Source organism: Prionailurus bengalensis, chromosome C1, assembly GCF_016509475.1.
Source record: "Prionailurus bengalensis isolate Pbe53 chromosome C1, Fcat_Pben_1.1_paternal_pri, whole genome shotgun sequence".
NCBI lineage: Eukaryota > Metazoa > Chordata > Mammalia > Carnivora > Felidae > Prionailurus > Prionailurus bengalensis.
In genome coordinates this window covers 11394396-11415300 of record NC_057345.1, presented here as the reverse complement: position 1 = coordinate 11415300, position 20905 = coordinate 11394396, and the positions used below count along the sequence as shown (strand labels likewise).

The 20905-nt window shown below is 59.8% G+C and overlaps 1 protein-coding gene across 2 annotated transcripts in view; it reads right to left on the bottom strand.

Moving 5' to 3' along the window:
- Positions 1–1087: 1087 nt before the first annotated feature.
- The window catches only part of PLEKHM2 (pleckstrin homology and RUN domain containing M2), a 35904-nt gene continuing 16086 nt past the window's right edge, over positions 1088–20905 (bottom strand). Inside the window, exons 2-20 of one of the 2 annotated variants that reach the window (XM_043573835.1) lie at positions 16446–16552; positions 16004–16113; positions 15351–15450; positions 14726–14813; positions 13717–13903; positions 12379–12438; positions 9011–9239; positions 7104–7946; positions 6769–6838; positions 6579–6669; positions 6193–6257; positions 5717–5805; positions 4974–5106; positions 4548–4738; positions 4038–4103; positions 3185–3344; positions 2656–2835; positions 2457–2573; positions 1088–2136 (exon numbers count right to left, since the gene is read on the bottom strand). In XM_043573835.1, coding sequence (XP_043429770.1) covers positions 2002–2136; positions 2457–2573; positions 2656–2835; positions 3185–3344; positions 4038–4103; positions 4548–4738; positions 4974–5106; positions 5717–5805; positions 6193–6257; positions 6579–6669; positions 6769–6838; positions 7104–7946; positions 9011–9239; positions 12379–12438; positions 13717–13903; positions 14726–14813; positions 15351–15450; positions 16004–16113; positions 16446–16552 — 3021 coding nt within the window. In that variant the 3' untranslated portion in view covers positions 1088–2001. The remainder of the gene's footprint in view (positions 2137–2456; positions 2574–2655; positions 2836–3184; positions 3345–4037; positions 4104–4547; positions 4739–4973; positions 5107–5716; positions 5806–6192; positions 6258–6578; positions 6670–6768; positions 6839–7103; positions 7947–9010; positions 9240–12378; positions 12439–13716; positions 13904–14725; positions 14814–15350; positions 15451–16003; positions 16114–16445; positions 16553–20905) is intronic. The other variant, XM_043573836.1, reaches the window with a different exon arrangement.

Sequence of the window (20905 nt, the reverse complement as noted above, 5' to 3'; positions counted from 1 at the left end):
CTGGCTCCTTCCTCCCCATCCTTTGCCTCCCAAGATTCCAGGGCCCTGGGGCCGCTTTGTCTCAAGGAGTGGCCTGTGGCTTCGGTCATTCACCCTATGAAGACTTGCCCCCTAGTCCTGTCCCTCCTCCTGGTGGGAACCTCTTCTGGACTTATAGGTTTCTGGAGAGGCCCTGGTATAGAAATGGCCCTTTGTCTTTGTTTTTTGGGTTTTTTTTGCTTTTTTTCAGAGAGAGAGAATGAATCTTAGGCAGGCTCCACGCCTAGCCCACTACTGTACCTTGAGATCGTGACCTGAGCCAAAATCAAGAGTCGGCTGCTTAACTGACTGAGCCACCCGGGCGCCCATACGTGGCCCTTTGTGAGAAGGGACTTCACACCCCTGGGAATGGCTGTCAGGCGCTAGGTTGCTCGGTCTGGCCTCCACCTTGGCCTCTGCCCCCGGGCAGTTCTCTCCCGCCACGGCCACCCCACATCAGCCAAGTTCCAAACAGAACCAGAGGCCGAGCCACCCTGCCTGCAAGCCCACCTCTAGGCCTCCACGCCCACCTTTCCCAGCTGCCGCTCCTTTCCCCCCAGGTACGAAGCCCTGGAAGAGGCAGCGCTGAGGGCTTTGGGGCCCCAGATCACTTCCCCCCAACCCCCGGCCTGGGCCTGGCAGGCTTGGCACCCTCTGGCCTGCGCCCAGCGGTCTGGGGACAGCTTGGACACTCTCGGGTTTATCCCATATGGCCGGCACTCGCCCCCAGAGCTGGGGAGGCTGGGAAGGCTGGCCCCAGAGACAAGTCCCGGGACTGGAGGGGTAGCTGCCGCTCCCCTGGCCACTGCAGGAAATACAACAGAGAGCAAAGGTCAGGCCAAGAAACCCTCAGGGCCTAAGCTCCAGAGAGCTCCATGGGGGGGCAGGGGGCGACTGGGTTCTCGGTGTCAGCACAGAGCAGCTGATGGCAGAGAATTATGGAATGAATGAAGAATGAATGGCCAAGGGGCTTCAGAGGGGGGCTGGAGATGCCCCTCCTCCATCCTGGTCATAAAGGGCCAGTGACAAGTCTTGGCAATATAACGTGTCTATTTTATTTAAAAAAAAAAAAAAAAAAAAAAAGAAAAGAAACAACAAACAAAACCCAGACCATCTGACCCCTTCCCCCGGCGGGCCCTTGATAAAACTCTCCAGAAGGGCCCGGATCCAGCCAAGCAGGGGATGGTCAGGAGGCACCCACGGGGACGCCAGGCTGGTGGGCTCCATTCCTCTCGGAGCCCTCCTCCCTCCCCTTTGCTCCCTGCAAATGGAAACAGCCTGCCTCCTGGGTCCTCCTGGGTCCTCCCGGGTCCTCCCGGGTCCTCCGGCCGCTGCGGTTTGGGGAGAGACAGGGGCAGGGGGCCGTGGACATGCGGGGCCGCTGGGCAGCCAGGGAGGGCCGGCCCGGCCCCTGCCCCCCGCTGTGGGCCCTGGCGAGGCAGGCAGCAGTGTGCCGGGGGCCAGAGATAGCGAGGAGGAAACATGCACCGAGACCTTAGTGCCCGGCCTCCCTGCACAGCCGGCTGAACGTTCAAAAATGAACAAGGATGGCCGGGTTTCTGCCCAGACCTCTCACTCGGGAGAGGAAGAGGGGACTGCTGCCTTCTCGGTCCTTCTGCTCCCCTCAAAGCGGATACTATTCTCACTGCCGTCCTGAAGAGACGCAGATACATCCGGATGTGCCACGTACACAGAGCCCATAGGGCTCAGACCCTCCGCCCCAGCAGCACTCTCCGGGCACCACTGGCCAGGCAGGATGCCCAGGGGTGTGCGGAGCACCCATTCTGGATCCCTGGGAGGGGAGAGACCCCGTCTCAGGCCCCGGTCGGTGGTTCTGTCCCCCAGGGTGGGAGTGGGCTGTGGAACAGGGGTGGAAGCCAGGCCCCAAGCGGCATGATGCCCCAGCGGGCCACTGCGTGTGCTGCTCTGCTCGCCTTTCTTGGCCCGCGGGGGGTGGGGGTGGGGGGGCCGGCCAGCTCCGCCTCAGCACCAGGGGTCCCGGGAGGCTCTGCCCCGGCACAGGCTGTCGCTCCGCTGCCAGGCGCTGTGGATGAGGCTCAGGGCATCCTCGAACTTCTTGCTGGAGGCTTCCTGGGTGGCCTTGTGGGGGAGGTCCACCTGTGCAGGGGCAGAGAGGGGGTCTGTGAGGGCTTCGGCCCAGGACCCCGCTCTCCTGGGGCTCCACGGGAGCCCTGGAGACCCTCGGCACCACGGGACCAAGAAGGGGCAGCATGTCCCAGGTTCTGCTTCTGGCTGTGGCCTCGGATGCGCTGGAGGGCGGAGTCTTGCCCTTTTGGTCCTAAATGTTCCGGGCTGTCCCAGAGCTGCTGGTACAGCGCCGTCCCCGGGCCCCTGCCTCCTGCCTCTGTGCCACACAGGAAGGACTCCTCTCCCCGGGGCAGCGGCTCCACTCCTCGGGGCCCCGGGTGGCTCGGTACCTGGTAGATGGTTTTCCACCCGGAGCTCAGCGCAGACAGGAATCGGTCCAGTTCAGATGTGCAGCTCAAGTAGATGACCCAGGGGGGCAGAGCCTGCTGGCTGTCCTGGGAAAACTCCTGGGGAGGGCGGGTCCCCAGGTGAGCAGAAGCGGCCCTCCTTCCGCAGGGCCTGCCTCCACTGCCCCCGGGCGCAGCTCACCAGGACACAGTACTCCTTGCCGGGTTCCGTGGAGACGGCACTGATGTCGGCCAGCCTGGCTGTGCCCAGGGAGCGGAAGAAGCTGGTCTGGCAGTCCTCGTGGCAGGTGAAGAGGCGGTCATCGGTAATCACCAGGCAGCAGGGGATGCAGGGGCTGGGGGTCACCCCCTGGGGGATGACCTGAAGGGCATCGGCAGAGGGGAGAGGCAAGCTGGAGCTCTCCGGGGGTCGATGGCACCAGACCTGCCCCCTCCAGGGGCCCAGCCAGCCCTTGGGCTCCCCCTGCGCCAGAGGTCAGGCGGGTTCCACCCAAGTCGGAAGTGGAGGTGGGGACAGGGGTGACAGTGGGAGCGTCCGGCCCACAGGCGGCCCTGAGCCCGAGGACCCGCTCCCGGGCTGTCCCCTGGAGGTCCCCGTCTTCGTCCTCATGGGCCTCTCTGTGAGTGCGTGTGGGTCTGGGGAAGGGACACCGGAGGGGGCTGGACGGGGTCGGGAGGCCAGACGAGCGGCGCAGGCCGGAGGCGCTCACCCCTTTGGACACGGCCTGGCAGAGCTGCTGCATCCAGCCGGCCATCTCGGCCTCGCTGTCCGCGCTCAGCTCCAGGCAGGGCCGGTCGGCGAGGATGACCTGGAAGGCGTGGGGCCGATCCGTGGTGTTGGCTCTCCGACAGCCACCGCACTGCTCCCCCCTGGGCCAGAGGAGGAGGGGTGAAAGGGGAGCAAGGAGGCAGGGGTGGCGTCGGACACGGGTGCGCCTGCACCCACGGTCCCGGGGGCTGGAGGCCACCGGAAGGTGCTATGGACCCCTTCGGCTCTCAGGAGAGACTTAAAGCTGCCAGGCGGGCCCGGCCCTTTCCGAGTGACAACTTCTGCAAGGGGAACTGCCAGAATTGCCAAGATCCTTCTAGATATTTCAACCTGGCCAGGCAAGGGGTGAGAATCCGCTCTTAGCTCTGGCCCTCTTGGCATCAGGGCACATTCATTCCCGTTGCCTCTGTGGGCCCCAGGTTTTCTCCAAGCACCTGTGCGTCCATCTTCCATCAGGTCAGGAGCTTCCCGGGAGAGGGACCGCCTCCCCTGCCCGGACAGACCCTCCTGGCAAGGAGTTCCTCTTGCTCCCCTGACAGGACGATGCCCAGCCTCCCCTTGCTTGGGGTCCTATAGCCTCAGGGCTCAGCAGACCCCAGGGCAGCGGTCAGGGCTGCTGGATGGGGTGGGGCTGAGTGGGGGCAGGCCGAACTGATTGACACAAGGGGGTGGGGTGTCAGCTCGAGCCAGGGAGAACAGGAGCCCCGGGGTCCCAGGCTCGGCCAGAGCCGCCACCTGCGGGCAGCACCGCCAGGCCTCACGCCTGCCCAGCCCCCCATCGCTAGGACACTCACCCCATGTTCACAGAGAGCAGAGGGGTGACATCTGTGCGGTCGGGATACTGGTAGAGGATCCCGTTGCTGCAGGGGCACAACATGGCAGGGGTGAGGCCCGTCCCAAGAACCGAAGGCCAGGTGGGGCCCAGATCCCGGGGGGGCCTGCAACTGGGGCCTTAAGCCCCAGAGGCCAAGGGGCCTGCCCTCTGCGGAAGGGAAGGTGAAGAGAGAACTGCAGAGGCTCGGGAGGGCGTGCTGTCCCTTCAGCAGACCTGGGGATGGCGAAAACCTTGGCAGCAGCCCTGCCCGGACCCCCACCTGATGTGCCCCAGGATCCTCGGGCCCCAGAGACGGCCGCTTTACACAGAAGCTCTCGCAGCCCGGAGGGGGTCTGCTCCAAAACCCTTGTGGGGGTGGAAAGAGGCCCCCGTGGGCTTCTCTCCCCAGTGGCCGGCCCAAGGGAGACCCCTACTGAGGGCCCAACAAGCCCCAGGTCGAGCCCGGGGCCAGAGCTGTGGGAGCCCCCACCTGAGGACCACGAAGCAAGTCTTCCAGTGCTCTTTGCCCAAGTAGGAGGTGCCCGCCTTGTAATGCAGCATGCCTTCTTTGGTGATGGCGCCCTCAGGGGGTGAGCAGTGGCAGGGCACTGGACCCAGGGACTCATCCAGGGGGTCCTCCCAGTGCACAAGCCCGTAGAAGCGCACGGTGACAGCGGTGGCCTGCGTGGGGGGAGGGGGCAGCAGACAGAGTGGTGAGGTCTGGGTCGGGCTCACCAGCGGCCCAGCACCAGGAATGGCGGCTGAGAAAGCAAAGCCGTGCCCCAAGTGGGGTGGGGGACAGGACCCGAGGGTAGGAGAGCCCCTCCCAGGTGGGTGATGGAGAGGTCCTAAAGATGTCCTTTTGCGTCGCCTGGCCCCTAACACCACAATACCTCCCCTGCACTCCCGGCTCTACCTCACACTTAGATTCCTGGGCCACGAATTTGGCCAGTGCCAGCTTCTCCATGGTGGCATCAGTCAGGATGCTGGGATAAGGTGGCTCCCGGCAGCCTTTGATCATGGCGGACTTCAAAGAAGCCAAGAAGAACCTATACAAGGGAGTGGGGTTTGCTGTCAGAGGCCTGGGGCACCTCCACCCTTCAACTGGACGGGATCCTGGCCTGGAGGGGTCCCAGGAACTTTGGGGAGGGACCCGGCCGGAAGCAGAGCTCAGGGCAGCAGGTGGGGCGATGATGCACTGGTCGGTTGCCATCAGCTGTGACCTGGAAGAGGCCTAACCGTTCCCCGTGGCCGAGGTGCCTGGGGTCTGACGGTGAGGCAGGACCAGATGAAGGGATGCTGCAGAACGGGTGGGACCCGGGTGCCCGTCACTATCCGATCTTATCATGTGTACTTTCTGTATGAAAGCACAAGGGCCAGCAGTGGGGCTCGGGTGTCCTTCCTGGTGGGTGACTCATACCAGCCCCCTTCCTCTCCGCAGGCCACGCAGGGTCTGAGGTCACTTGAACTGACGACGGAGCCAGTCAGTGTGTGTACCTTTCCCTGCAGGTGCCGGAGGGAACACATCTGCTCCGCACTGGTTTGTGTCCCACTTCTCCCCCTCCTGCCCCAAGGGTGGGGAGACCAGGCCAGGACCTCCAGTCCTGCAGGAACGGGGAGGTGGGGGATTGGCCGGGGGGGGGGGGGAGCGTCACTCACTCAGCCAGGGCCACGTCAGCCGTGTCCAGCAGAAACTGCTTCCTGCGGTTGGTGCACACCAGCTTCACCGTCTGCTGGTCGAGGCCCACCTGCCAGAAACGATACCTTCACATGCACAAGGGGCTTGGCTGCTGCCCGGCGGAAGAGGCAGCCACGGCCAGACAGAGGGCCGGCTGGGGAGGGAGGAGGCAGACCCTGGCATCGCCACAAGGTAAAGCCCCAGAGGCCTGGGACCCAGGGCGTGAGTCAGGGAGGGGAGGGATGGTCAGAAATACGGTGGACAAAGAGGCGTCCTCAGACTCGGTTCTCATCCCCAGCATCATGTGGTGAAGCCCCCGGGAGAGGAGCTGACGCCCAGCCCTGGGGGCGGAGGGGTCGAGGCAGGGACGTGCCTCGCTCTGAGCTCCCAAGGTGGGTGGCCAGAGGAGCCCCGTCCTATGCAGTTGGCCTACGCCAACTGCAGATCCCGCACTCACCGACACATAGTCAAGTTCATTGTAAGAAACGGCCTCTTCCACCAGGTATGGCTTCTCCGCGGCCCCTGAGAGAGGAGACCCCAATGCCTGTAACTCTCAGTGGCCTCTTTTCCCTCCCTCTGCCCCCTTTTCTAAGACTGGCCCCTCTCTCAGCAAGGACCCGTCCTTGTCCTGCGACCTGAGATGACAGAGTAGGACAGTGACACGGGGTGCTCGTGGCGGGCAGGCCCCCGGGCTCGTCTTGGGGCGGAGTGGAGTGTTTTCGCCACCACACACCAGGCAGCCGAGAGCCAGGGGCGGGGGGCACAGAGGGAGGGAGGGTGGTCAGTGTCGTCCTCGACCCGCTCTCAGCAGCTGCCCTGGCCTAGCCCGGGGACGGCGGGCACCTTTCCGGAGCAGGTAGACATAGCAGTCTGTGAGCAGCACGTACAGCAGCTGCAGGGTGCCCTCCATGTGCCCGGTGCTCATCCGGATCATCTGAGGGGCCGAGACAGGGGACGGTCAGGCACCCTGGCTCCCGCCCCCGGCCCGGGCCAGCGCGCTTTTGCCCCTGGCCCCTGAGCTCCTGGGACTTACTTTGAAGAGCTGCTCTTCGTTTTCTCGAAACACGTGGATCATCAGCAGGAGTAAGTGATTGTTATCTACCCTGTGAGAGGGACAAGCGTGGGGAGGGTGAAGGCCAGGAGGGGGGGTGGGAGGGAGACACAGGCACGCGGCGGCACCGTTGTCGCGGCTCTGCTCCTGACCAAGAGCCAGAGCGAGGGAGGGGAGACGTGCGCCCCGTCCCAGCCCCCAGCCCAGGCTAGTTCCTCCGGGGGTTCTGCTTGGTTCATTGGGAGGACGACGCCCACTGTCCCCTGCTTTGCAGGCCGGGGGCGTCTCACGGCAGCCGCGCCGAGAGCCTTGCTCACCTGAACTCTGCCGAGTGGGTCATCTCAGAAGGGCTCCCCTGCCCCTCATCCACCCCCGAGTCCTCAGCGCTGCTCAGACACGGGCTGGGCTGGTCTCGCTTGAGCTGGCAGAGAGCCTCGTGGGTCCCGGGCTCTGCTTCGGGCACAGGTCCGTCACCCGCAGGGGGCAACTGCGTCTCCAGTCCCCGGGTCTCTGGCTCCCGGGCCTCCCCCGGGGTGTCCTCTAGGGGCCCAGGTGCCTGTCCCTCTCTTCTTCCTCCTCCCTCTTCTTGGCCAGCAGCCGCAGGGCCACCAGGAACATGCAGCGGTTGGCCAGGCCCTGCAGGGTCATGGTTGCTGCCACTTGATGTAAGAGCGCTTGGACTCTCGACGGTAAAGCGGTAGAAGTCCATTGGGGCTGGAAGCCCCTCACTAAAGTCGCAAAATGGCGGCTTCTCCGGGGCATCCCCGGGAGAGCCGGTCCGAAAGGACTGGTCTGGGGACCGGACGTGGGAGCGCCAGGCGCTGGGGTCCAGCTGCCCGTTGAGCTGGTCAATGACCTTACTCAGGGGCTGCCCCAAGCGCTCCATGGAGGTGTCCTTCATTTCGGGGATGAGCAGACCCATCTGGCCCGGCTCCGGGAGCTCGCTGCTCTCGGCTGTGCCGCTGGGCCCCTCTCCCTCCCCCTGGGGGGAAGTGAAGGTAGCGTCCGGTGAGGCCCGCCCAAGGCCTGGGCTGCTGACGAGGCTGTCACCATCGCCCCGCCTGGCACAGCTGTCCTGGCTGGAGGAGGGGTGAAGCGGACTAGCTTCCTCATCCGATCTGGTCTTCTTCTTCTTGCCGGTTTTCTTCTTCTTGGTGACCCTGGGACGGTAGCGATGGGGAGAGATTTACCATCTGGGTGCCACTGAGCTGGGGAATTAGGTGGGCTGGGTCAAAAGAGGTGATTCTGGGCGTGTGACCTCTGAGGGCACCGCCAAGCTTCCATGGTCCTGGGCAGTGCTGGCTGGGAGGCCCTAGGCCAGGGGCACAGAGCAGCTCAGGCCCTGAGGGACGCCCTGCTGTTGGCAGAGACAGGGACCAGAGGAACCCCTGGGCAGGTCCCACGAATTCTAGCCGATGACACAAATGAGCTAGCTGTGTTCTGGGGGGACAAAACAGGCCACGGTCGGTCAGAGCGATGGCGCCTCCCTTCAGCCCTCCCCTTAGGATGTGGCCGGTGGACCCTGGACGGACCTCACTTCCCATTAGGTGTCACTGTGGATAATTCAACCAAAAGTGGACTTAAAGTCTTTTGGGCTCAAACCCCTTGGTTGCAAATTGGCTGGGACGGGCGTGGCAAGGCGACCCCAGGTCTGAACCCATGAAGCCAGTCAGGACTCGAACCACCCTGCAGAGGGGGACCCCTGACTCCAGTCACTGGGGAGCAAGGCCGGCAAGCCCCGGGGGTAGGACACGCACATCTTCTCACCCAGGGCTGAGAGCCTCAGGGCGGGAGCCAGGGGCAGTCGGGAGCCCAATCCGTCAGCACTTCCTCCCTTCTAGGTAGGCCCCTGGCGATGGATGGAGACCCTTTTCTTTCAAGGAGCCATGCTGAACTACAATCGGTACAGACCTCAGAAACTGTACAGCGACACCCAAGGACCCCCTGGGGAAGAATTCCAGTCTGAAGGGACTTTGTGGCCCTGGATGAACCTGACAAATGCCCCCCAGCCAGGCGTGGCCCCAGGTGCCAGCCACGGTCATGGCCTGTGCCACACTGTCTTCCGGGCTCGGGCCCTCTGTTTCTTCTTGCTCACAGAACTGCGGGAGAACCGCTCAGTCTCCAGGCAGATGCCCATGTGCCCCCCCAGGGGGCGAGCGTGGTCCAGTCTAGGAGGATGGACGTCAGGATCATCCAACTGCTCTCGGGGCCCCTCCCCACCGACCTGATGACCTCCAGCTCCGTGCAGGCGTCTGGCAGGTCAAGAGTGCGGGGCTCCCCCTTCTCCTGGGACGTGGTGTGCACGGGGGTGGTGTCGGAGGAGGACACGGTCTCTGCCTGGTCCTCACTGAAAGGGTTGTGGCGCTGGGTGGGACTCTTGGCGGAGGCCTTGCTGCTGGTCGGGTCTGAAGCGGTAGAGCGGGGCCCGCTGACAGTGTCTGTGAGGTCTCCATCTGGGAGAACGGGGAACAGGAGACAGCCCGTCAGACAGCATCTGGGGCCCCCGGGCCCCCAAGGCATGCCTTATCCCATGAGGGAGGTGGGTGAGTTCCTCCCAGGGAAATCTGACCGGGGTGGCCCTGCTTTAAGATTTGAAGCCCCAGAGCAACAGGACCAGGGATCTGGGCTTGAAGAGCGACTTGGAGGGACACCACCACCACCTGCACTGGGAACCCTCAAGAGCTCGTAGCAATCTGGCCGAGTGCGAGTTAAGAGCCCCGAGGTTAAACAGCCTCCAGGCTGAAGCCCCTTAGGACAGTGACCTCGATGCCTCAAGAGGAAATGAGCCACAGACCTCTCAGGTTAACCTCAGAGCCTTCCGACGGAGAGTGCCAGAGGGGCACTGGGGAGCCCCTTCAGCACCAAACGCCACCGGCAGGGCTGAGATACCCAAAGTCCTCTGAAGGGTGCCCACCCCGGAGGCAGATAAAACGCAACAATGGCAGAGAGAATAGAGGGAGAGACTGGGAATCAGAGAAAATGAGGGGTGCAGAGTGGGGGCAGGGGCTGAGGGCAGGACAGGGAGCCCAGAGAGTGAGGAGCGTGGGGGAAGGGCAGAAGACGGACCCAGAGCACAGGAGGCAGGACGAGAGACCAGATCAGGGCGACGAGAAGATGCCAAGGGGAGAAGAAAGGTGTGCCGAGTGGCTGCCCCCCAAGAGCTGCCTCATGGGCTCTTCGGTGGCCGCTTCTCTCCCTGGCATCCTATCTGCTCACTCCTGGAGCGGGGGGTGAGGGGAAGGGGGGGCAGGACCAGGCGCCCCTTGAAGGTGAGAGCTGGGAACTCAGTTTCACTCAGCTTGCCTACTGGTCCTTTCTGGGTGGGTCACCCTGACCCTTGGCTCCACCCTGGGGAGAAGGCGGGGAGGGGAGGGAGGCTGACTCTCCAGAGAGGGGCTGGTTTAACGGCTCCCCCTGCCCCCAACCATCCACCCCAGGTACTGGAACGGGCGTGCCTAAAGCACACGGGGCACTTATCTGGTGTGAGATGGGAGCTGCCCCAGCAGAGGACTGAGGCCCTACTGGCGGAAGAGCCTGGGTGACAGCTAATGGCACGGGACAGGGGACGTTCACGCCCCATTTGCCAGCTTACACACGTCTCGTTGGCCATTATCTGTCCAGAAGAGACACAGTAAACACGCTTCCCGTCCTCAGCCTCATCTGGAAGGGCCCGACCTGCTGTCGGCTGCCTAGTGGGTCTTGGAAACTGCTGGGCAGCTGTCTGCTGATGTAGTACATCAGCCAGTTTTTTAAAAAGTACAGCGTCTCTTCATGGGAGGACAAAAGCGGGGCCGAAAGCAATCGCCAGCCCTGCCAGAAAAACACTAGCAACACACGAGATTTGCTGCTCACGTCCCGGGACCCCAGAGCCTTCGTTCTCAGGTGCAGCAAACCTCGCCCTTTGGTCTCAAAGAAGGATCCCGCAAGGCCAGACATTCTTGCTCCAGCCCCCAGAGACCTGCGGCTGTCTGTGGGAGCAGCTGAGGGGCGAGTGAGCAGGCCACGGGACGTGCTGGGTGTCAAGGCTGGACGCTGGGGGGGCCCACCAGTTCTGGAAGTGAGCTGAGGACCATGGAAGGCCGCCCCAACCCCCACTCCAGGGCCCAGAGTTTGGAGCCGCCCCCGAATCCTGCTCCCCTCCACGTGGAAGGAGGCAAAGCTTCCCAGGTGAGCTACCAGAGGAGCCTCAGGAACTCAGGAGGTCACGGGGTGGGGTGGGGGGTGGATTAAGGTCACCCGGCCCCCCGAGCCCAGCCCGGCCCCGCCCGAGCAAGCAGTGCCACCGGGGCTGTTAGCTCTCAGGCCACAGGGAGCTCTCCAGGGCTGCGGAGGAAGGTCAGGCCCTGCTTGTCAAGTGACTGCAACAGGCAGCAAGGAGCTGGGTCGGGAGGGGGTTAGTGGTTAGAATCAGAGGGAGAGAGAAAAAAAAAAAAAAAAAAACCAATGCCCAGCATGTGCACTGCAAGAAGAGAGGTTGAGAGGGTAAATGATGTTACGATGGAATTCTGGATTTCGGGCTGATCTTAACTAACTACCCCGTGGCACTCTTCAGTGCTACACTCACAGCCAGATGACCTAATTAATTTTCCCTCATGCCGTGTCTTATTTCCCTCAAACTAAGCTATTTCATGCTCACGTTACTTGGGAAAAGATCATCCGTCATGGGTTACTCAGAGATCACGGCACTAATAGCAAAGGGGCCGGCTCTGGAGCAGCGGAGAGAGACGCACATCTCTGCCTCCTGCCCAGGATGAGCAGTCAACACCCCCGCCTGGGCCAGCCCCTGGCGGAAGGGGCCCACAGGGTGAGTGGTTCTTTAACAAGGAGGGAGCGGGGGTAGCTATGGCCTCAGATCTAGAGGAAGCATTAACCCTCTCAGAAACGTGCCTTGAGTAATCGTGAGAACGTGGGGTGGAGCTCTATGGACTTTCGGAAGCCCAGAAAGCTTCCGAGTCACGGGCAGGAGAATGCCCAAGTGTCGTTGCCGCTTAGTGGACAGGTGGGAGGGCGGGCACATTCTCTCTTAACCTGCCTTAAAACTTCAGAGAGAATCTCCCTGTGGGAAGTTTCGGCAGTGCCTGGGCAATTTCGCTCATTCGGTCCTCAGTCTCTTTCCACCGTGCCAGAGAGGAGGCCGTCAAGAACGGACTGGAGGAACCGAGTCCTCTGCCTTTCCTGCTCGATGCTTCTGACCCAGGAGCACATCTGACCTGAAGGAGCTTACGGTCCACAGGTTCAACCCACGCTTTCCAGAACAAGTCCCCGCGCGCTGGGTCGGGCCACTGGCACCCCCGCGAGGTGGCAGTCCCCTGCGCACGTCCGGCGCTTCGACCGGCAAGGGAATCGGGACGGGAGATCGCTTGGCGACCCCACGCGGCCACCGCGTGAAGGCGGGAGTCCTGCGCTGGGAGATGGGATTTGCCTAGGTCAAGTTCTCCTCCTGCAGAATTCCATCTATCAGAAGACCAAACTTGGCTTTATTATGATCACTGACATTATTACAAATAATGAGCTGATTTCGAATCATGCAGCAAGCTTGGCATGGAAACGTAGCGAAACGGGAAAAGAGGGTGACAGCGGACTCTGTCCCACCTTCCCAGTCTGTGCTGGGTACAGACGGCACTGCTGGAAACACATCTCCAAAATCATAATCTATAAAAACGAGGGACAAAACCGAAGATTAGAAACGGGCAGTGGCAGGACAGGGAGGGCAGGGGCAACGGGGCGGGCGACACGGGGAGAAAACGAGAGAGGAAAAAGCTACACTTTCTACCTTTCATCGAACAGCTTTGGGGAACTCTTATATGCTTCTCAGCTCGGACACTGGCCCAGAAGCTCTGAGCAGCTAGAAAGACCTCTGGGGACAATCCTTTCCAACCCCAGCACCTGGTTCTGGGACGTGGGCTCCCCCGTACCTAACCTTCTTTTCTATCCCCTGCCTTTCTTCCCTCTGAACCGAGCAGCGGGTGGCAGGTGGGCTCGAGGGGACGCGTCCGCCGTGGACGGCCCAGCTGCTCCCTCGGGGCCTGGCCCCTGGCTTCTCCGAGACAGCCCGTGAGCGCAACCCAAGGACACTGCGCTGCGGCCTTCCGCTTGTACAAGGAGTCGTGCTGACGACAAGTCTGAAAGTATTGCCCTCATGGGCCCTCGGCTCATTGCACAAGCAGACACGGAGGAAGAGGGCCAGGACCTCAATGCTAATGCAGTTCTAGGGGCTGAACTTGTGCTCGGGGTCCCCTTCCCTGGAGCTGAGGCAGGTGCAGCCAAGGAAGAGCTCTGGTTTCCCACACAGGACGAAGGTGGGAGGAACGGCCAGTTTTACAAACGAACACAGGGGGTCTGAGGTTTGAAAGAAAGTGGGCTGTTCCAGTAAGTTGTTGGATCAAGAAAACAAAGCAACCTACAGACGTGACGACAGTCTTTTCCAGTCTCGGGTGCAGTGGGGGCCATCAGCCCTAACATGCTAGCAAGTGCGGGAGGGGCTCCTGAGAAACGGGGGTCAAGTTTCCCTGAACTTCGGACCCGTCTGGCTCTCTCGTCTCCATCCAGGGGTTGCTCCGCCTCTGTCTGCCTAGAACCAGGGCAGCGCGACCTCCCCAGGCAGGCGGCCCTCGCCCCTGCAATGGCAGGGAGAGTTTCCGGGTCACGCAGCTAATCCCTCCTCACGTAGAAAACCGCCCCAGGCGTGTGGCACTGGCCTTCTGGAAAAGAGTCTGACATTCCCATGATCTCACGCTGGCTTTTTGTGCCCACAATCAGTGTTTCAGCCGCCGCGGAGACACTGAGAAAACGAAGATCTGGGAAATGGTGGGCCCTGTCGAACTTCAAATCTCCCCCATCGGACCGCGAGGAGCCCGGAAAGACGCCAGCCAGCCAGGCACCAGCAGTGTCAGCGCAGAGGCCTGGCTCCCGGCCGCCCGGGGCGCTTACCCTCGCTGGATGGGGCAATGGCGCTGTCATCCCACTCCAGGTTGGTGGAGGTGACGGAGTTGAAGGAGTTGAGGGACAGGCTGTCCGAACCTTGCACGGAGCTGGGGAGGCGGTCTTCGAAGTCCAGCAGGTACTGAGGTTTGTAGTAGTCAGGCATGTAGGGGGCCAAGTCCAAGTAAGGGGCGTCCTGAGACGAGAGTGCAGAGGGCAGGCTCGGCTGCGGGAGGCCTTGGGCGGCCGTGCGCAGACCTGCCCCCGCCAGGCCTCCGCTGCTGGTTTCCCTTTGGGAGAGCAGTGGGCCTAAGGCTCTAAATTCAGAAATTAGCCGCTAAAAGGAGCGATGTGAATGGCTGTGGCTCATACAGCGATGGACTCGAGGCCAACGGAGATGACAGAACCCTACTCTGCCTGTCGACCCCTCCTTGACCTCTGCGACCATGAGAGTCGCTCCCGTTTCCTCCAGTTTCGCCTACTTTTCAGTAGGCAGCCTGTGCTGCTGGTGCGGGGGCCTGGCGGGGTGACTGGACTGGGACAGGGCAGCTGCCCGCTGATGAGCCAAGTCCAGAGCCGCTTTGGGCCCTCCTCAGCCCCTCCTGGGCCAGCGTCCTGTTTCTCCAGTGGGTGACCGTGAGGGAGGCTGGGAAGCAAGGAGCCGAGGACCCTTCTAGGATCCCAAGAGGCACAGGGGTGAACGTGCCTGGTCTTTCTCAAACACGCTGTAAACATGACAGAGGGTATTTTAGCACTAAATACTCCAGGCGATGTGGGGACAGACAGGCAGGAAGGGGTCACCTGAACGAGGAGTTCTGGCTTAGATAGGCCAAGATAGAATCACCTACTCGGTTCCACTGTTCTGACCCTGAACCCTCCCGTCCCTGAACACCAAACATGTGGCTCAGGCTCAGTCACACCCCACAGGTCCCCTGAGAGGAAACCAGAAAAGCAAAACGGTATGCCCACCCTGCCCACCCCGCTGCCCCCACAGGCAGCAAGAGCCAAGGGGTCTCACCAGATCCAAGTCGAATCGAATGAACTCCAGCCCAGACACCAAGGTCAGGAAGAGAGTCAGGTGATCGTGGCTGCAGACCAGGGCATTCCTGTGAGACACGAGGAGGGACGATGGTTACCAGCTTGGCCGTATCTCCCCGGCAAGCCGGCTGTGTTGAAATTTGACATGTGACATCCCCAATCCCTGGAGGGCACCCAGCTTGGGGCAGCCTTCACCCGCCCCTTTCCAGCATATTCTCCTACTGGGTTTAGAGCCACACAGCACTTTCCTGCCAGTGTCTTCAGCTATGGGGCCTGCGGCACACGGCTCCTCTAGCTCTCTGCAGCTGCTCTATGTGGTTAAGCATTCTAGTAAGGTCTGAGGCCGGGGTGGAGGATCGGGCAGAGGCAGAGCACCACATTGCTACACAGGAGCCCGGGGGGGACGCCCGCCCAGACTCCCGGCAAAGGCATCACAGGCAAGGCGCTGAGGCCTCTTCGGCCACCGTTGACGTGGCCCCAGCACGCAATGCCAGGCTAGGCCTCTGACGTGGCACGCCATGGTGTCTGCGTGTGACACGAGTCTTTGGGACAAGGTTCAAGGGGAGCTCCGGGGCCACGGGAGACAGACTGTTCCGGACACTCACTTGACGTAGTATTTGTGCAGCAGACCCAGGTTCTCCTGGAACAGCCGCAGGTAGCTCTCCAGAGAGTTCTCGTTGAGCGCCAGGTACAGCCAGGCCCTGCCTGCAAACACACGGCAGGAGTAACCAGAAGGAAGGTCTGTCAGGGTGCTGGCTCTTCTGGCCCAGGGCGGGAGGGAAGGAAAGGAAGAGTAGCTGAGGGCACCCAGCACTCAGAGAGCCTCCTGTCTTGCTGCAGGGCCGTGACCCCTGACACGGGCCGGCTCCTGGTCAGACCCTAGCTGGCGGCGGGGCAGGGAGACCTGAGAAAGAGCGCAGGTCACACGGTCCAGACGGGTTGAGAAGTATCAGCACTGTGCACCAGCCCTGGCGGCTAACGCCAGCTCAGGGAGAGAAGCGAGGCTCCCCGTTCCGGGCTGGGGCTCCAGAGGAGTCCGGTTGTCCTCAGCACCTCACTGTCCTTCCCCCCAGTCCGTGACGCCCCCAACTAACTGTCGCACGCAGGGCGCCAGCAGCGGAACGCCCCTCTGCCCCTGGGCGCCACGGGGGAATCAGCCTCCCGGGGCTGACCCTGAGGCCACACCTTCGCCCCGGGCCACCCACCACGGGGAGGACGGGCGGTGGGCCCTTCCCAGCATCCCCCTGGGCCTACTCACTGCGCCCCAGGTTGGTGGCCACGTGCTGCAGCACCTCGATCTGTTTGATGGCCTCTCTCCGGGTGAAATGCACCACGAGCACCCAGTAGCCAGATGAGAGGTCTTGCAGTCTGAGAAAACAGGACAGGAGCTGCCATGACCCGAATGAGCTGGGGGCCGAAAGCAACAGGGTCCCGGCTCCCGGCTCCCAGCTCCCAGCGGGGGCCCAGGGCAACCACCACGCCTTCACGCAGGGTCTCATTTGCTGCTAATTCTTTCCACAACCATTCACGCCCGCAAGGAGGTGATTTACGGGGGCAATTACAGACAGCCTGCGGCCCGAGGCAAATCTCTTTCTGCCAAGAGAGGGAAGAAATACAGGGCAGAGGAGGGGAAGGACTTCTCTCTGGAGGCTCCCGGGTGCCCTGCGGTCCGTCTCCTCCGGAAAGGACCCCCAGCTCACCCATACAGCAGGGCGTGGTCCAAGTGCTCGCACAGGCGCTGCAGGACCTTGTCGTGGTTCCGGATGGCAGGCGTCTCGTCCTCGCAGGCGGCAAAGTAGCTCTGCAACTGACAGGTGAACAGAGCGGCCCGGAGTGAGAAACAGATAAAGAGGGGGCTGCAGCAGAGGGCAAAGGGAACCAGTCCCAGGGCACCTGGCTGGCTCGGTGGGTAGAGCGAGCGATGCGTGATCTCGGCGTTGTGGGTTCGAGCCCCACGTTGGGTTTGCAGACCACTTAAAACTAAAATCTTAAAAGAGGGGCGCCTGGGTGGCTCAGTCGGTGGAGCGTCCGACTCTTGATTTCGGCTCAGGTCCTGATCTCAGGGTTTGTGAGCTCGAGCCCTGAGTGGGCTCTGTGCTGATTCTGTCTCTCTGTGCCCCTCCCCGACTCACGCTCACTCTCTCTCTCGCAAGATAAATATTTTTAAAAAATAACAAAAGAAAAAAACAAGTCCAGTGATGTATCCGTGGTGACCAAGAGACAAGTCTACCTCGAACCGCCTGCACCGGCTGCTTACCCGGCATCCAGAGGGCAAAGGCTGTAATCCTCGGGGCCCAGTCCCAAGAGGTCCTCAGCTAGTGCTTTGCACAATGCCAGCTGGATGCTGGGAGGGGTCCACAGCCTGGGTGTAGGTCTCACGTGGTACCAGGCTTCGAGTCAGGGCCACAGCGCCACACCACTCCAGGGGCCCTATGTGCAGCCTTATCTATATAAACGCCACCCACTCCCGGAGTTGTGTGACACGGTGGCCCTTCTCTGGTGGCCTCCTTGCTGGAGGCTGACCTGGGACACAGATTTGCCCGAGGAGACAGACTAGGTTGGATACGGGTCGGGGTATCATGTCAAGCCCTGCTCCAAGAAGGACACCTGTTTCCGGGCTGGCGGGTGGGGGCAGGCGGGGAGACGAACCACAGCAGTAACCAAAGGCCAACGAAGGGGAGGGAGGCTCTCTCGGCCAAGAAAGCCCCGATCCTTGAACTGGATCCTCTGAAACCACCGTGAGGAGGCAAGGAAAGCCCTAGGAGACAGGGCTTTCCACCAACTTTGTTCTAGCCATAGAACATACTCTGGTCTGCTGTTGCCCTTCTGATGGCCAGACAGGGGGGCGGGGGGTGGGGGTGCAGACACACAAAAAGAACACTCATCTCAGGTTTGGGCCCTTGGCACTGGACAAACGTGTTCTCAAGTGTTTTCTGGACGCAGTGGTAGAGACAGCAGCAGCAGCAGCAAGAGACATCAACCACACCAAGGAGCACGCGCTCTTGGCGAGAAGCCAACCATTCAGCACCCACAACAAAAATAGCCTCTCTTTCCTGTGGCCCAGCGTGAGTCCAGCGGCCCTGCTGGCCCGGGATAGACCCCAGTCCTGTGGGGCCACCCTCTCTCCTGAGAGACAGGCACCACAGTCCCGGGAGGAAGGTTTCCAGAACTGAACGGAAAAGGGCGGTGAGCTTGTGCAAGCTGCCCAGTTCCCTCCCAGCAACGGCTGGGGCTTGCCTTGCTCACTTCAGGACAGGGAACCGTACCGGACTCCAGACTTTCCTTTTTCTTTCTTTTTTTCAACACCCGAGCAAATCTGAGATCAGAGAGTCTTTGACAGATGTTAGAGCTGGCAGGATCTTTCGAGATCTAGTGAACTCCCTTACCGAGGACGCAAAATGAACGTTTATTCATTTTCTTGATTATAAGAGTAGCCACACTGGGGCGCCTGGGTGGCTTAGTGGGTTGAGCATCCGACTTCGGCTCAGGTCATGATCTTATGGTTCGTAAGGTCGAGCCCGGCGTCAGGCTCTGTGCTGACAGCTCAGATCCCAGAGCTTGCTTCAGATTCTGTCTCCCTCTCTCTCTGCTCCTCCCTTCCTTGTGCTGTCTCCTCCGTCTCAAAACTAAATAAACATTAAAAAAAAAAAAAAAAACTAAAAAAAGAAAAGTAGCCACACCTACCATAACACTCAAGAGACGTGGAAAAGCTTTAACATTTTTTGTTTATTTTTATCTCTTTATTTATTTTTAATGTTTTATTTATTTTTGAGAGAGACAGACAGAGCGTGAGAGGGGTTGGGGCAGAGAGAGAGGGAGACACAGAATCCGAAGCAGGCTCCAGGCTCCGAGATGTCAGCACAGAGCCTGACGAGGGGCTCGAACTCACCAACCGTGAGATCATGACCTGGGCCGAAGTCGGATGCTTAACCGACTGAGCCACCCAGGCGTCCCTGTTTTGTTTATTTTTAAACAGAGAAGGTGGTTGAAACCAGCGGAGGTTAAGACCCTCACTGTGATTTTTAGCTAAGGGAGGGAGCCAGAGCTGGAACGCAGACTCCCTTTTCAGGTCAAGAGACTTTTGAAACAATTATTCCGAAAACAACACTGGCTCACCATAAAAATCCCAGCAACACGGAGTGTGTATGAAGTATAAAGACCACCTGGGCCCCCGTTCCCCACTGTCAACAGCTTGCGCGTGTGTCCTCCCAGCATGCCGCCTGCATACACAGACTTGAGAATTAAGAGAGCGAAAGAGGGTCATGCTACACTCATTGTTCCGAAACGTGCTTTTTCTCAACAATGTACGAAGCATCTATCTGCGCATCATTCCATATAGAGCGGCTGCGTTTTTCCAGAGCCACCCTGCATTCTGAAAGAGGACGCTGTTAGCTAAATGGCTGCTGTCTCCCGTTCTCTGATGCCACATGTGACGTGCATCTGTGGATCCCTGGATCCGTGCATGTGAGCACCCGTGGATCTCTGTGTGGCTATTTCTGTGCGGTGTGTGCTCACAGCCGAACTGCAGACCTTTTAAAACGCTCGACTGGGGGCACCTGGGTGGCTCAGTCAGTTAAGCTGCCGACTTCAGCTCAGGTCATGATCTCACAGTCTGTGAGTTCGAGCCCCGCGTCGGGCTCTGTGCTGTCTCTGTGCATGTCTCTCTCCCCCGTTCATGCTCTGTCTCTCTCTGTCTCAAAAATAAACGTTAAAAAAAAAAAAATTAAAAAAAATAAAACGCTCGACTGATGTGTGCTCTCACCGTGCGGGCTAACCCTGGATACAATTAGTCTAATTCTTGCCAGTCCAACTGCTGAAAGACAGTACCTAATTGTTGTTTTGGGTTTTTTTTTTTTTTGAAGTTTTTTTTTAAGCAATCTCTATGCCCAACGTGGGGCTGGAATTCACAAGCCCGAGGTCAAGAGTCGTGCACTCCTCCGACTGAGCCGGCCAGCCGCCCGGGTACCTGGCTTGCTCTAAATTGGATTTCTTCCCACACTAGTGCAGCTGACCACCCTTATTAGCCGTTCCCCATCCGCATTTCTTCTCCTATTTGAGCCACCTATTTGAACCGCTGCTCAATCTTGTCTGCTTCTCTTTTTCCTGCTGGTCTGTTGCAGTTCTCTGCCGGTGAACGATTTAGTCCTGTGTGTTGCTTTGAATTATTATTTTTGCCCAGGGTCAAATGACCTTTAAATTTTGCTTATGGTGGGTTTTTTTATCCTATTGAGAAACTTTTATATTTTACGGAGCCAACTCGGTCAATCTTTTTCTTGACCGTCTCCCGTTTTTCCCAGTCTAGTATTACAAAAGTATTTTTATCCTTTTATAGTTTTGGTTTCTTCTTCTTCTTTCTTTTCTTTTCTTTTTATTATTATTTTTTTAATGTTTAAACCTTTACTTTATACGTGGCATGAGGTAAGAACTGAGCCTTATTACTTTCTGGATGGAAAACTCATTTTCCACATTATTAGTGGTCCCATCCTGATTTGGGCTTTCATATGCCACCTTTCTAGATTATTTTAACTGGGCCATTGCCTGCCCCTGGGCCAGTCTCCGATTTCAGTTTATTTATTTTGAGGGAGAAAGAGAGTAAGGGAGGGACAGAGAGCCAGGGAGAGAGAGAATCCCAAGCGGACTCTGCACTGTCAGTGCAGAGCCCAAAGCGGGGCTTGAACTCACAAACTGTGAGATCGTGACCTGAGCCGAAATCCAGACTCGGACGCTTAACCAGCCACTCAGGCGCCCCCAGTCTCTGATTTTTAGTTATTTTCACTTTGTTTGTCATTTTGATATGGGCAGAACAAATCCACCCCAGCCCCTGACTATTCTTTTCCAAAACTGTTTTGACTATTCTGGCACATTCGTTTAGATTCAAATTTCAACTCAACGACCTTTGGGGCTTGGAGTAGAATTATACTGAATCTTGGGATTATCGGGGGGGGCGGGGGGGAGACGGTATCTTTGCGACACTAAGTCTTGCCATCTGGGGCCGTGGAACTTTCCCCCAGTCATTCAGGTCTCCTCCTACACCCTCTGGTAAGTGTCAGAGCTTTGGTTAGGTGAGTCTCGCACATTTACTGCCAAGTGGGTTACACACACACACATATATTATGAGTTAGGCAACATTCTGCCAACCGGGAAACAACTTCTACAGGAA